The 15,212-nt window shown below is 37.6% G+C and overlaps 1 protein-coding gene across 3 annotated transcripts in view; it reads right to left on the reverse strand.

The window, feature by feature from the left end:
• The window catches only part of ldb2.S (LIM domain binding 2 S homeolog), a 169,746-nt gene that overhangs the window by 51,134 nt on the left and 103,400 nt on the right, over window positions 1-15,212 (reverse strand). For all 3 annotated transcript variants that reach the window (XM_041582597.1, NM_001095715.1, XM_041582599.1), the window contains 1 exon segment: window positions 7,740-7,912. In XM_041582597.1, the coding sequence (XP_041438531.1) occupies window positions 7,740-7,912 (173 nt within the window).

Here is a 15,212-nt window from a genome sequence, read left to right on the forward strand (position 1 = left end):
GATGACACTTACCTTTATCCCCATGCTAACATCATTCCACTAACCATCTTATTCCATCAAATCTATCTCTTTTGTGGAATACCATTCATTTCCTTCAGTCATAAAATGAATTAGTCACACTGTGGCCATTCTCTACCATTTAAAGGACTTGTTCAGTGTAAAAATAAAAACTAGGTAAATAGATAGACTGTGCAAAATAAAAAATGCCTCTAAAATATTTAGTTAGGAAAAAATGTAATGTATAAAGGCTGGAGTGACTGGATGTGTAACATAATAGCCTAGAACACTACTTCCTGCTTTTCAGCTCTCTTGGTTTCCACTGATTGGTTACCAAGCAGTAACCAATCAGTGACTTGAGGGGGGCCACATGGGTCATAACTGTTTGCTTTTGAATCTGAGCTGAATGCTGAGGATCAATTGGAAACTCACTGAACAGTTATGTCCCATGTGGCCCCCCTTCAAGTCACTGACTAATTCAGAGTTAGAGAGCTGAAAAGCAGGAAGTAGTGTTCTGGCTTTTATGTTAGAAATCCAGTCACTCCAGCCTTTATACATTACATTTTTGCCTAACTATAATAGAAATATTTTTTATTTTGCTCAGCCTATTTACCCAGTTTTTATTTTTACACTGAACTGTTCCTTTAAAGGGCATGTAAAGTCTAAAATAGAATAAGGCTAGAAATGCTATATTTTGTATACTAAATATAAACTAAATACTGTACCACAAGAGTAATCAAACAAATAATTTATGCTTTCAAAGTTGGCTACAGGGGGTCACCATCTTTTAACTTTGTTATACATCTTTGCAAGACTAAGACTGTGCACATGCTCAGTGTGGTCTGGGCTGCTTAGGGATCGTCATAAACAAAGCTGCTTGAGTTCTGCATGGCTGGGAAGTAAGGCGGGGGCTCCCCCTGCTGTTCATAAGTATGATTGTTTCCCTGCTCAGCAGTTAGGGACCATCTGAGAATTCCTATCCACAGCAGTAAATGAAGGGAGAATTTCACTGCATACAGTCAGGTTTCTTATAAAAACGGTACACATTTTTTAATTAAAGTATATTGAAGATAGGTTTCTTTTTCATTAAAGATAGTAAAAATGTTATATATATTTTTTTGCCTTTACATGCCCTTTAAGGGTAAGAAATAAAATCCAGCTCCCATGTGAAAGCTGCTGGATTTATTGTGACCATAATAAATACAAAGTCAAAAAAATGTTCACACTGTATGCATTGAGCATATGGAGAAAGGCTGGATAGGCTGTCAGACATGCATCTGTTCAAAGAGAATGCCTCACTAGAGTCAAACAATACGGCACTTTCCATACAATACCACACTTATAAAGAAAACAATAAACATATGGCACTATGTTTTAACAAATCTGTCGTTTTTTTTATATCTGGGGAAAACAGTATAAAAGCCCCATAAGGGCAATGTAATATACAGTATAAGATTCTTGGAGTACTTCTACCTAACAGCAACATTGACTTTAATGATTGGTTTAATGATTGGTAATAAACCATCTTGTGCTCTCCAAGTGATTCAATCTACAGGGGGAGATACAAGCATGTAATGTAACCAGTGCTAAAATCACTTGTACGACAGGGGGGGAGAGAAAAACCTCTGGAAGTTTGATCCCAATGTGAAATAAACTTCAACCATATTTTCTTGCATCACCACAACCCTTCCTTTATCCCTTTTCTTTGCAAACAGCAAGCTGTCCCAGTGATCCATGTTCTTCATAAGTCTATTGATATTGTTTTTTTTAGTGATCCTTTTACTGTCCAGAAGATTTTTAAAAGAAAAAAAAATGACTATTGCATTAAATGACTATATGACTATGAGTCCTAAACAAAATTAATTAGGAGAGTGATTGAGCTAAAAAGTCAAGTAAACAACTCAAGTGAGAAACTGAAGAAGAAATTGCAGCATTAATGGGTGATAAGTTATAGATAAATGTTATGAACTTTAGTAGAGAGAATCCTAAACTAAGTGTTCAATGTGTTTGCCATTTTCATAAACTTTAAGGGCAGTTATGAATGGGACTAAATATAACGGGGGTCCTCAACATTATTTACCCGTGAGCCACATTACAATGTAAAAAAAGTTGGGGGGCAACACAAGTTGCAAAAAGTTCCTAGGGATGCCAATTTAGGGTTCTGATTGGCTATTTGGTAGTCCCTATGTGGCCTGGCAGCCCACAGGCAGTACACTAGATTTTATGTAACTAAAGGTGGCCATACATGGGCAGATAAAGCTGCCGATATCGGTTGTTTAGACCAATTTGACAGCTTATCTGCCCATGTACGGGGGCTTCCGACAGGTCTTCCCGATCAATATCTGGCCAAGATATCGATCGGGAAGGTTTGATATTTACCTGACTGACCCGTCAGAGCCTCTTGGCATATTGTAATCCGATCGTTCGACCATACGGCCGAACGTTCGGATTACCCCCGATATGGCCATGCCGTTAGTGGCATATCGGGGAAAGATCTGCTCGTTTAGAGATGTCGCCAAACGAGCGGATCTTTGAGTCTATGGCTTGCTTTAAGCTTGCCTCTAAGCCAGGAATTCAAAAATAAGCACCTGCTTTGAGACTCCTGGGAGCAACAGCCAAAGGTTGAGGGTCACTGAGATATAAGGAACCCCTTAAATTATATAGCACAGGAAAAACATTTTTAATGAGCATAATAGTCTCAAATGCTGCTAAACATTTCTCAGAGAAATACTGGCAATTAATTAGCAGTTATAAAACAATTTATAGAGATTAGAAACCTTACCCTCATCTATCCACGTTAGATATATAACCAAAATACTTGGTTGGTGGGAGAGGTTTAATCAGGACTTCCATTACAGTTATAATTCAATTTTCCATATCTGCTGGCAATTTAAGACACTGTTCCCATTGATAAGAAACTTGCTTCAGATGAATGCAGTGGGGCATTGCGATGGCTCTAGGAAATCTATATTATTGACCAGAGTCATTGTAAATAGAGGCATATTTACATCTGGTGAAACGTATTCGTCTCAGTTTCATTCACTAAAATAAATCTGGTCAATTCCAACACACTCTGCAGCCAAGGAGTCCAGTTTATATTCATGCACCTTGAATTAAAGTTCTGAATCTTTGATTCCATTTACAAGGTATTTAAAATAGAATTTTCCATATGCAACATGCACCAACACATTTTCGCTAGCGAACGCTCCTCAACACTTCACGCCATTCTTTACCACTACGCTAATTCACTAAAATGCAAAGTTGCGTATCAGCAGCCGAATGCTGGCTACGTTTTGCTAGTGTTAATTCGTCGGCGCGAGCATTTCTTAGCGATCTTTCACTAGCAATTGGATTCTGCCTAGCGAAACGTACGATCAAGTGCGTTTGAATAGGGTGGGTACATATAGGTTGTATATATGTCTTTATTAGAGATGTTGGTGCAAATGCTCGAAGTGGCCATTTATTATTACAAATGTCCAAGGAAGCAAAATAAAGACTATTTTATAAGACATGAGCCCATCCTAAAACAAATGTGGCATGCCCCTCAAATTGGTTAAAAAAAATTAACACAAACATTTTTTAACAGTTAGGACTTTTGAAAGCAATCCTGCTTTAAAAAGTGAAAAGACGCCAAACTTTTATGAGTTTTCGGCATACAGGATATGATGTCACTGACATAAGATTGAGGAGGATGTAGCTTATCAGTTCGCCAGGGTGGTGAAGGAAACTCTGGCTAAAAAGGTAACGTTCTGTAAAGTTCGCACTCTATGCCTGTACACATTTCACATAATATAATGATTTATTTGTACAATGAGACAATAAAGGCAAATGTATAAATGTCTGGAAAATTACCCATCACCTCCACCACCATTCCTATTGATCCAGTTCCCCTTGAAAATGGTCACACGCAGTTTTCTATTTCCAGCATAACAAGCTAACAATCACTCTCTAGGAAGGCATGAATGTTATGCCAAGCTATCAAAATCTATCACGTGATTGTTCAAAATCTCTTTGGATGATGACACTGGTGACTGTAGGGCATATTATTATCATAAACGTGAATTATCCAGGTTTATATTTCTCCTTTGCTTTTTGGGGCTGAATGTACATGATGAGATCTGTAGGATTTGATGAACAGTAATTATATTGTGTTAATCAGAATTAAGGTCAAGGTCGGGGTTGTTAGCGCTGGAGAAAAGGTGCTTGCGAGGGGACAAGAGGACATTATAGAGAGACAGAGGGAAATCGTTGTTCACATAGGAAAGAACAATGAACCAATGGGCACCAGAGACTTGAGAAGCTGAGATTTCACTTAAAGTAATTAAAATACTTCTATTAGGATCTTAAGATCCACAGTTATTTTAGTATAGGTATGTTTACCTACAGTATACACATTAAGGGGTAGCGTTATCAAAGCTCGAATTGAAAATTTGAATTTTTATGGTCCAAATTGTCAAATTCGACTGGGGAGTTATTCAAATTCTATTTGAGTTTTTTGAATTAGATTTTCGAGACTTATGATACTCTAGCCCTTTAAGAGTTCTAATTCGACTATTCGCCACCTAAATCCTGTCGAATTGCTGTTTAAGTCAATGGAAGAGGTCCAGGGATCAATTTGGAGCTGTTTGCAGCCTTCCTAACATTCAAGTTTTTTTTTCAGAAAATCGAATTTTCGGGTTGTTTCAATTCGTCCAAGTTGGTAAAATTCTATTTTAATAATACATTTCAATTGGTCGAATTTCGAATTTATGGGAATTTAGGGGAGTTTTAAAAAACTCAAACGAATTCTTAATTCAACCTTTGATAGATGTGCCTCCCGTATGTAATAATTCCGCACCATATCATCCTGCACGCAATACAGCAAATGGCCAAAAGTATCGGGACACAATTTGGTGAAAAGTATCTGGAAAACACATTGAAATGACATTTCCTCAGTTTTAACAGCCAAGATGTCAGGACTCTCAGGGATTCAAACCTTGGCTTTCATCATATTCATTCCGTATATGTAGTATCCTGCTGAGCTGCTGGGGCATTTAGAGTTTACAGTTCCTGACTGTCCATATAGACACCTGCTATGTTCTCTGTCTCCACCCTCACTCTTATGAAGGTTAACTGTATATTCTGGTTATTAGGTGCCTATATACGCCAGTTCCTTTCTGTTTCCCTTTGCTGAATCATTTAAATTAGTTTGGTTATCTTGCCCCCACTCCTCCCCCCTCTGCTTCAGCCTAAGTTCTTTCCTTGTCTGAACCCTTGTACTTGTTGATTTCCCAGCTCTGGCTGCTCCATGGACTTAAGCCTGATTGCCGCTTGTCTAGACCACCGCCTGCTCCAAAGACTTAAGCCTGATTGTTGTTTGTCTAGACCACCACCTGCTCCAAGGAATTAAGCCTGATTTCTGTTTGTCTAGACCACCGCCTACTCCAAGGATTTAAGCCTGATTGCTGCTTGTCTTGACCACCACCTGCTCTATGGACTTAAGCTTGATTGCTGTTTGTCTCGACCACCACTTGCTCCACAGACTTAAGCCTGATTGCTGCTTGTCTTAACCACCGCCTGCTCCATGGACTTAAGCCTGATTGCTGTTTGTCTCAACCACCTCCTGCTCCATGGACCTGCTCTTGTTTGCCATCTTGACGGATCTTTGCCTTGACTTATTATTATTTTGCCTTTTTTCCTCAATCACTGGTTGGTATTGACTTGCCTTCTATTTTCATCTCTGCTGTTGGCATTTACGTGATTAAATCTGATTCACTCACTTTTACAAGGCTTCTGCTTTTCATCAAGTCAACGTTACATATTACGTTAGTTATGGGCAACTTTACTAAAGGACGAAGTGGGCTTTTTTAGCGAAAATTTGCTTTTTCCTGTGGGTGAGCAGCCACACACAAGCCTATCATCAAGGTTTGCATGCATTGGTGGGAGAAGTGTACTTGAGATGAGGTGGAAATGAGTTTCCTGGGGGGACAGTGGTTTTTGGATTCTTTCCTATATCAGCATTATAATGCCCCCATGCACAAAGTGAGGTCTCTACAGAGTCTAGTTGATAAGAAGGGAGTGGAAGAACTTGACTGGTCAGCAGAGAACCCTGACCTCAACCCAACTGGCTGAAATTGAATAACATTTGCATACAAGGGCTGTTCACCCAACATTACACACCAAAAATGTTTTAACATTAAAACTCTGAGTTTGAGTTCTTGGGCAGGGGTGTCAAGATACTTTTAGCGAGATATATTATATTGTATTCGATACAATACATATATGTACTACATGTAGTACTTTGCACTGGGGTCACATAATAACAAGTTGGTGTAATGTTTGCTTCTGTTTGAATAAATATCAGCAGATAAAATTCTAATTGGTTACTATGGCATGCTATAAACAGTCAAACATTGCACTACTAATTCATCCCTGAGGCAGTCCCATTTAAAATTATTTTGTCATTTAATGTATCAACCAAACACATAATTTTTGGATTTGAACACAGGCAGTGTATAAAATCTTTTGTCCAAATACCACATTTACGAGCAATTTTAGCCTGAGCATTCAAAAGCTGTTGCTGCAGATGGCTAGAATACTTTCAACTCCTTCATTGCCAGACTATTTTCTGGAAACAACGTTACCTAAAGAGCAGTTTCATTTTGTGCACTTTCAGTTTGCATTTCTTTAGTCTGACAAATGATGGAGTTCCAATAACAGGTCCTATACCTCTTATCCAGTATACTCAAGACCTGTGGTTTTTGGAACTCCATACTTTAAGTCTACTAAAAAATCTTTTACACATTAATTAAACCCAATACTGTATGAATCTCTTTAGTTTATCTTTCAAACTTAGTTGAACTCTTACCACTAACCCCATTCAGAGACCTTACCAATATAGCTGTTCCTACATTTAAGATCTCATTACTTCGGTCCATCTACTCTATTGTCCTCATTGCATTCTCACCTGCACGATATCTCTTGACTTTCTGTCTGTCTCAGGAATTCTCTGACTTTCCATTTCCCTTCAAACTTTCCCTAAAGTCTCACTTGCTTAACAAGGCCTGTCTAGTGGACCTTAGGGTTTCTAAAGTCAACATTCCATAAATGAGAATCCCCAATTCTCTCTAACAAACATATAGAATTTTTTAATAATTTTTAGAATATTTGAAGTCAGCATTCCATAAATGCTAATCACCAGTTCTCTTTAAGAATCATACATCTTTTATTCCTTGAGTTCTTGTTAATAAGACTCTCTATTACTCTTGTTTTTATGCCATGATTGTGTTAAAATCTTTGTTGGTTATACTATTACTATAACGGGTTACGTAACTTAGTAGTTCCATATAACTGAATGATGTTGAGTATACTTTTTAACTCTGAAAAGGCTGCTGGTGACAATATTGAAGCAATCAGCCCCTCACAAAGCTTTGTATTAGTCTCTTGCATGAGGAATGTCTACTTTAGAGAGGCGTAGAACCAATGCCAGCGCATTCCTGCTCTATTATCCAATGCCGGATTAGTACATGGGAAAACAAATGCCCTATATATTAAGGGTGATACCTTTAAAACACCATGTATTATGTAGTCTCATTATAAGCTATCTTTACATCTGTAGTTTTTACAGCATGCTCTAGTTCAAAGTAACCAACTGTAGTTTTACATTAGTATTCCTGTACTGTAATGTTATATTGCAAAGGGGAAAAAAATCAATCAATGTCAGCGAAGCAAAAAAAACGGCTTTATAAAGGCTTTGCTATTACCTTTGTGAACATGGGTTTCCCATGCTGAGTAACCATAGTGCATTGATCACAGTCCACCGTGATGGATGAGTTGTGGTATGATTCTTTGGAGTGCTTGAGAATGTAATAGAGATCCGTAACACCGCCTTCGAACACTGTGCTAAAGTATCGAGGAATAAGAGTCCTTCCAATTGCTGTCAGAAAAACAGGGAGAAACAGCATTTTAATAGTGAGATCTTATAATAGTGGTCAACATTATTTAATCCCATGAATGGGTAACCTTGGACACCTCAACTCTTGTTGAGTTACAGTTCCCTCACCTCCCAGTGCCACAGTCATACTGGAATTTGTAATTAAACTTCCATACAGATGGTTACTGATCCCTGATCTGTACAGTTTTCTCACTTGCGGTAGTGGTTATTTTGAAATGGCAAGGAAATACATTTTGGGTCATCCCTGTGATAATTGTAATAATTTTTACCAACTGAATTTTTTAAATTTAACTAAATATATTTTAATAGAGATAAATGCATAGCTTAGCACCCGTATGTATTGTGCGTGCATGTTTTTCAATATGGGTGGCTCCGTGACAACGCTTTCTATACATACATTGCAGTTCATATCAAATGTAGGGAGGCTGCCTCTAGCAGAAGAACTCACTTAACTCTGTAAGTTCCAATAAGCCTGCAGAAGAAATAAAAAAGGGTTTGCTTCTCCGCACTTGCAGGTTAAGTCAATTATGCTGCTAAAGAAAATATTCAGTAGGTATTTATTGCACTGCACTGAATCCACTGTTTTGCAATTCGGCTGAATACCGAACTAAACTGAACCCTAATTTGCATATGCACGTTAGGGGAAGGAAGGGTTAAACATGTTTGAACTTTCTTGTTTGCATGATGAAAAGTCATGGTATTTTATGGATTTGGATTTGGTTCGGCCAAGATTCTGGATCTGCCTTTTTCAGGAGGATTTGGATTCCCCCGAATCCAATTGCTTGGCTAAACCAAATAATAAACACTAGAGATTTGGTGCATCCCTAGTATTTGTTTTATGCATGACTATTTCATATGGTTGACATATGACACCTGAAAGCTCCCATATGTAATAACCCTGATAGAAAAGTATACATACATAGTTACATAGCTAATTTACATAAAAAATGCATCGCCCAGCATTACTGACTGACAGTAGGCAAGAGACCAATCATTATACTAAAGTAGTCCTGGAAATCTTCTGATATCATGGACTGTATTAAATCTTCCAACACAACATCAATGGGAAGAACTTTCTATAGCATCACTGCCCTCATGATAAAGAACCAGATGAGGATTTATTTATTAAGTCTAAAGCTGGAACATATGTTCAAACACATAAATACTATCTTTCGTATCTTTTGTGGATTGGACATTCTGGAAAATCTTATCTGCCAGTGTAAGATGCATCGGCCACAGCCCCTCTTCACCTACTCCTGTCCCAATCTTTGGGGCTGTCTTCTGGAATGATGGGGACAATCAAAAGGTTGTACTGCACTGTCCCCTCATATGGTATCTGTCCATTGGGCCTGTGGACTATTGGTCATATATCTAAAAGTTCAGGCCATGTATGGCCACCATAAAGGAGAAGAAATTCCCCTCTACTCGTCTATAAAATTCTCTAAAGTACTTGTAAAGTGTAATCATGTCCCCCTTTTCTCCAGCAAAAACAACCCCAACCTTGAAAGTATCCCCTCATAATTTAAGTCTTCTATCCCTCTAACAAGTTTAGTTGCACATTTTTGCACTCTCTCCAGCTCATTAATACCCATCATACGCACTGGGGCACAAAACTACACCGCAAACTCAAGATTAGGTCATGAAATAAATATGCAAAAACTGCATACATAAATTTTTTACAGATGAGACATAATGGTACAAGATATTTACACAAAACCAGCACACAATAGTGTAGTGTTTTTCCCAAAAGATTCAAGTTTTTCAAGGGTAGTTTAGGTAAAAACTAAAATTTTTCAGGAAAACTAATTTGAATTTTTCGAGATTTAGTATTATAATATTTTAGCAAAAACCTGTCGAGGTCATGTAGAAGACAATGGCAGAGGTCCCTTGAACCATTTGAATATGTTTTTAGCCTTCATGATGATCAGGTATTTTTCGGTGGTTTGCACTCAAAAACTCAATCAATTCAAGCTATTCAAGGTTTTTAATCACCAATAACTTGAGTAACACATCAATTTGAGTATTCCAGTTTTTCACCCCGGTTGCATTCAATCTAGTTTTTTACATTTGGGTTTTTTTCATAAATAAACAAACATTCTAGTTGTGAGTTTATTCAAGGTAGAAAAAAAACCTCACAAACTCGACCTTTGATAAATAACCCCCTTAATATCACTAAAAGTAAAAACATATCAAAATAAGGGCAAGGACAGGGCTAAGTGACAATAACGTTTCAAGGTCTTAAATGCTTTTTTTTCCTGTTATATAAGACTTTGTTGCATTTATCCTAGCCCTTCAACCCACAGTAAACAACCAGCAGTTAATCTTTTACTGGGCAGTTTGAATATTCAATAGACTATGGAATATACTATGGTTAACTGCAGTGGAGCATGTTCCTAATGTTACCAAACTACAAATGTAAAGAGTTTTTCCTACAGGAACTGAATATATAAAACCAACAACTGTACCAGAGAAGCCTTAAAGTGCAAAGCATCCCTTTTACTGCTATTAAAACTGTACTTAGTGGTTCTTGAAAAACTTGCAAAACATTTTCCTTTTTCAGCTATCGATTCTAAATTTATTTTAACCTTAAAATCTGGATGATTCAACAGCAGGTTATGTTATGACATGGCACAGCAGGGCATCTCCGTTGGAAGTGGCTCCAGGCTAAAGTCTGTCTGATTGTACTGCTGAAATTGTCAGTATTATTTCCTCCATGGAGAGAATGGGCAGTGTAGGCCCTTAGTTATTTTTTTTTGGGGGGTGGGTGCATTTCCAGGAGGTTAGGTGCCCTGTGATGTAGGTAGACATTGAATTAAGTCTGGTGTGTGTTAAGCAGTACATGGAAATAATTGGTAGAACTGTAGCTAAAAAGCACACCTTGCACCCAACAATTAACTTTATGATGGAGTAGACAAACCTTACCCCTACTGAGCATTTATTTCTTCAGTCTGATTGATAGGAACCTCCCTGAATGATGGACGAAAGGAGAGAATGAAACTGTTTGTGGTCAAGGCTCATCCTCTGTTCTCTAGATCAACATCAGGGAGTAGAGAGCAATCTAAAAATTGGCCACTATTGGGTTAAACGTCTTTAACTGTAAATTGTTTAGCCATTTCTGAAGATTATTTTTGGCAAATGCTCCATAAATAGGCATAAATATAAAACATACTGCAGATTTTCTCTGGTAATTTTTAAAATAGGTGGTTGTATCATCAATCTACCCTGGCAGCTGCTATTTTTTCATTGAAAGCTCCTTTTTTCGTGATCTGAATTCCACTTTAAAGTTCTGTATTTTCTCATCTGTTCATGTTTTTTATTTTTTTACCATTGTTTGTAGAAAAACTGCAGTATACAAGGAAATACATTTTATTTGGTTGAAGTCATGCAACAGCGCTGGCTTGTTGGTGTGGATAAATTCTGATTTAACCTTTATTATATTCCAGTTTAGAGAAGCAGCTCCTGGCTGATATTTAGAGAAACAGACTCGCACAAGTGATTTATCTCCTCTGATTTAGCTGTTTGTTCAATCAGTATGAATCCTCTGTAGGTGTATTTGTTTACCTGGAGATCATTTATATATATCAGTGGCAGGCAATATGAGGCTTCCCGGGTTAAACTGTAATATTTAGGGGAGTGCGCTTATCTGCATCTGTATGGTGTACACTTTGCCCTTTCATTTCCATTTCTTCCCAGCAATGTTAGGATAATATGAGAGAGTTTCAGCTGTTAGAAACACATTTATCTTCTGTTTCTCTGAACTAATGGGAAAGGATATGGTTTATTTGTGTTGTGCAAGCCAATGCAGCATGTTGGACTGTGTATTTAATGATTTTAGTCGCTTCTTTTACTTGCTCTGTCTAGTTCAGAGGATCTCCCTTCCCTTCCTTTCTTATCAGTCCTCTCCAGTTCATGGGTCTGTCCACCTTTAACAAAACCATGCACATTTGTATGAGGATAGACACTGGCATATGACTATACAAAGGTAAGTAGGAAGAATCACATGATGATCGCATTTACTGCCCAGTAAATACATGGGAAGCATGCCATTTTTCTCTTCATGTTTGGGCTAGTATGTCTGCACATTGGTCACAATTGGCACTAGTCTAAAAGTCTTTTTACTAGACACATTTACCAAATGTGGCATCACTTAATCTACATAAGATGTACAGTAGCCACTATCCATAATGTACAGTAATGGGAGGATGCAAGGATCTCATATCATCATGGGTGCAATGATCTCTAGTCCTTTTTCATGCTGTGATGTAATCGCAGCAAGGACTCCATGTTTTGGTGTCAAATTCATATTTAAAAACCCAGTCTTGCCCCTTGTTGGCCACATTTACAGTAAGTGCCTTTGATGTAGTGCCGGAAACAGGCATGAAATGCGTGATCTTGTATGCCATGGTAACTACATCACCTTATGGTGTCTGAACCGCTTTGTTCTTCTCCTAAAAATGAATAGAAAATATGAATAAAATTTTCATATTTTATATACTGAACTTATTGCACCAGCCTAAAGTTTCAGCTTGTCAATAGCAGCAATGATCCAGGACTTCAAACTTGTCACAGGGGGGTCACCATCTTGGAAAGTGTCTGTGACACTCACATGCTCAGTGGGCTCTGAGCAGCTGTTGAGAAGCTAAGCTTAGGGCTCGTCACTAATTATCCAGCAGAAAATGAGCTTCCCCTGTAATATAAGCTGATGCTACAGGGCTGATTATTAAATTCTGATGCTAATTGCACTGGTTTCTGTGCTGCCATATAGTAATTATCTGCATTAATTACTAATCAGCCTTATATTGTGACATTTCTATTCTATGTGTACTGTATATTGTGAGTGGGTCCCTAAGCTCAGTAAGTGACAGCAGCACAGAGCATGTGCAGTGAATCAGCAGAAAAGAAGATGGGGAGCTACTGGGGCATCTTTGGAGACACAGATCTTTACTGCTAAAGGACTGTGGTTGCCTTGGGCTGGTACAGAAGCACAAAACATAATGTACAGCATTTCTAGCTACTTCTTTAGTTTAACTTTCCTTGTCCTTTAATGTAAATGTAAAATAAAATGCTATAGCTATATTATAACTATTTGGACCTGAAGGAGAGCTTCTTTTTTTAGTTTTATCATACTAGTGCATTCCTATTTGGTTTGATCTGCTGGTATATTGACATAATATTGGCCTTCCCATTTCTGAAACTTTGGCACCTGCCCTGACCCTTGCCTTGACTTCAACCCCACATTTCCAGATTTCCTCCTCACTTTCAGGTACTAAATGCCTAGCCTTGACAGGTGCAACTTTTTTGAATATTGACTAACTTTCCCATAGTCCATCTTCTATATAATATTTTCATCACTTTGAGATGCTTATCCTCCTTTAGGCTGAATAGATCCACTCTTTCTTAATGATAACTCTGGCCCAAGCCTATAACTTGAGTCTCTCTCCTTCCTACCCTTTTAGTAATAAAGATATCAGATCTATTATCTGGAATGTTTTGAGCACCATATAGTAAATCTACTGAAAAACAGGACAAAAAAATTGCTTAACCATCAACATGGATTATAGTTCATCTTTGAAAATGGAAATGCCTTATTACAGTGAACACACAAGTCAGGAGCTTCTACATAATAAACTCTATACATACATATTATTTTTGGTTTCGCAAATAAATAGTGGTGTTGATGGCACTGTGTTTGCTTTCTATAATAAATTACTCGCACTACAGATGTCTTTTCTGTTGCAAGTTAGTTTTCAAACATGGTAAAATTGTTCAGTAAGTGCAACTAAAGAGAAACCTCAATATTTCTGAACCTACAAAGCCCATTGTGCAATGGTGTTATACGGCTGACATCCAGAAATCTATAGGTGCACTGGATATTCTCCCATGAACTATTTCTTTCAGTTCTAATTACTATCACTTTCCTTTCCAGCTTGATGCCTGAGCTCTGCACAAGGGCAGGTTCTCCAGGAGAATCTCTGCAAATCAAGTATTAATGATCAGTGGGACATTGTTACAAGACTCTGAGTGGAACTTTTGGTTAAAAAAAAAAAAAAAAGCTAAACAGAAAATAAAATATAGTTAGGCCTATTTATTAAAGGTTGAATTTTAGAGGTATTAAAGCTTTTTGAAAACACGATTAAAATCTATTTAAAATCTATCTAAAAACACAAATGGTATTAAAAGATCCAAATATAAAAAAATACAAATGAATGATCCAAAAAAGTATGAATATCTTTAAAATCTCTAAAAATTAGAGTCTTTCGGATAATTACTAATAAAAAAAATCCCAAAACCTCTGAATTCTGAATGGTTAAAAAAAAAGGTCCAATAGGATCAGCACAGCTCCCATTAACTTCTATAGGACCTCAATTACTTTTACTTGGAGAACGTTGTATTCGAATTACTCTTAAATTTAATAAACAACAAAATTTAGAGAAAAAATATGATTCGTGGGGAAAAAAAGGACATTTGAATGTTAGAAAACAGACCCCATAGTGTATATTGCAAATTATTTTTAGGTTTCCCCTGCTGTCTCTAGGTTATACTGCATTATAGTGTTTTTAGGTGAATTTGTACATTTCAATGTTTGTATGCAGGATTCTTGCTAGCGGTTGACATGCTCTGGGCTTTCTGGGGCAGAGTGAAGAAAATGTTGTGTCTAACTGGCAGGTGCACTTGTCATATGCACTTGCAGGTATAAAAGTAGATGGAAAATATTTTACTGCACTTTTTACATTTTACTGTTGCGGGAATACATGTTTTTTTTTTTTCAAAACGCATCAGTTAATAGTGCTGCTCCAGCAGAATTCTGCACTGAAATCCGTTTTTTAAAAGAGCAAACAGATTTTTTTATATTTAATTTTTACATTTGGCAAGGGGCTAGACATATTGTCAGTTTCTCAGGTGCCCTCAGGTCATGTGATTTGTGCTCTGGGAAACTTCAGTCACTGCTATGCTGCAAGTTGGAGTGATATTACCCCTCCCTCCCTTCCCTCCCCAGCAGCCTATGAGCAGCCAACATCAACAGAACAATGGGCAGCTAACCAGAAAACAGCTACTTGACACCTCTGCTGAAAGATTTGTTTCCAGTGCTAAATTCCCACCTAGTGACATGAGAATAGCACCAAAGCAGGAAAACCACTTTTAGCACTGCAAACACAACCTAGGGTCATAGTATAATACAATGGGAAGGGGAGAAACAATAGCTGTCTCAAAGCAGTTCCATCCTGGAGTGCTGGCTCCTTCTCAAAGCTCAGTATCAGGCACAATGCACTGAGATAGCTGC

Source organism: Xenopus laevis, chromosome 1L, assembly GCF_017654675.1.
Source record: "Xenopus laevis strain J_2021 chromosome 1L, Xenopus_laevis_v10.1, whole genome shotgun sequence".
Taxonomy (NCBI): Eukaryota; Metazoa; Chordata; class Amphibia; order Anura; family Pipidae; genus Xenopus; species Xenopus laevis.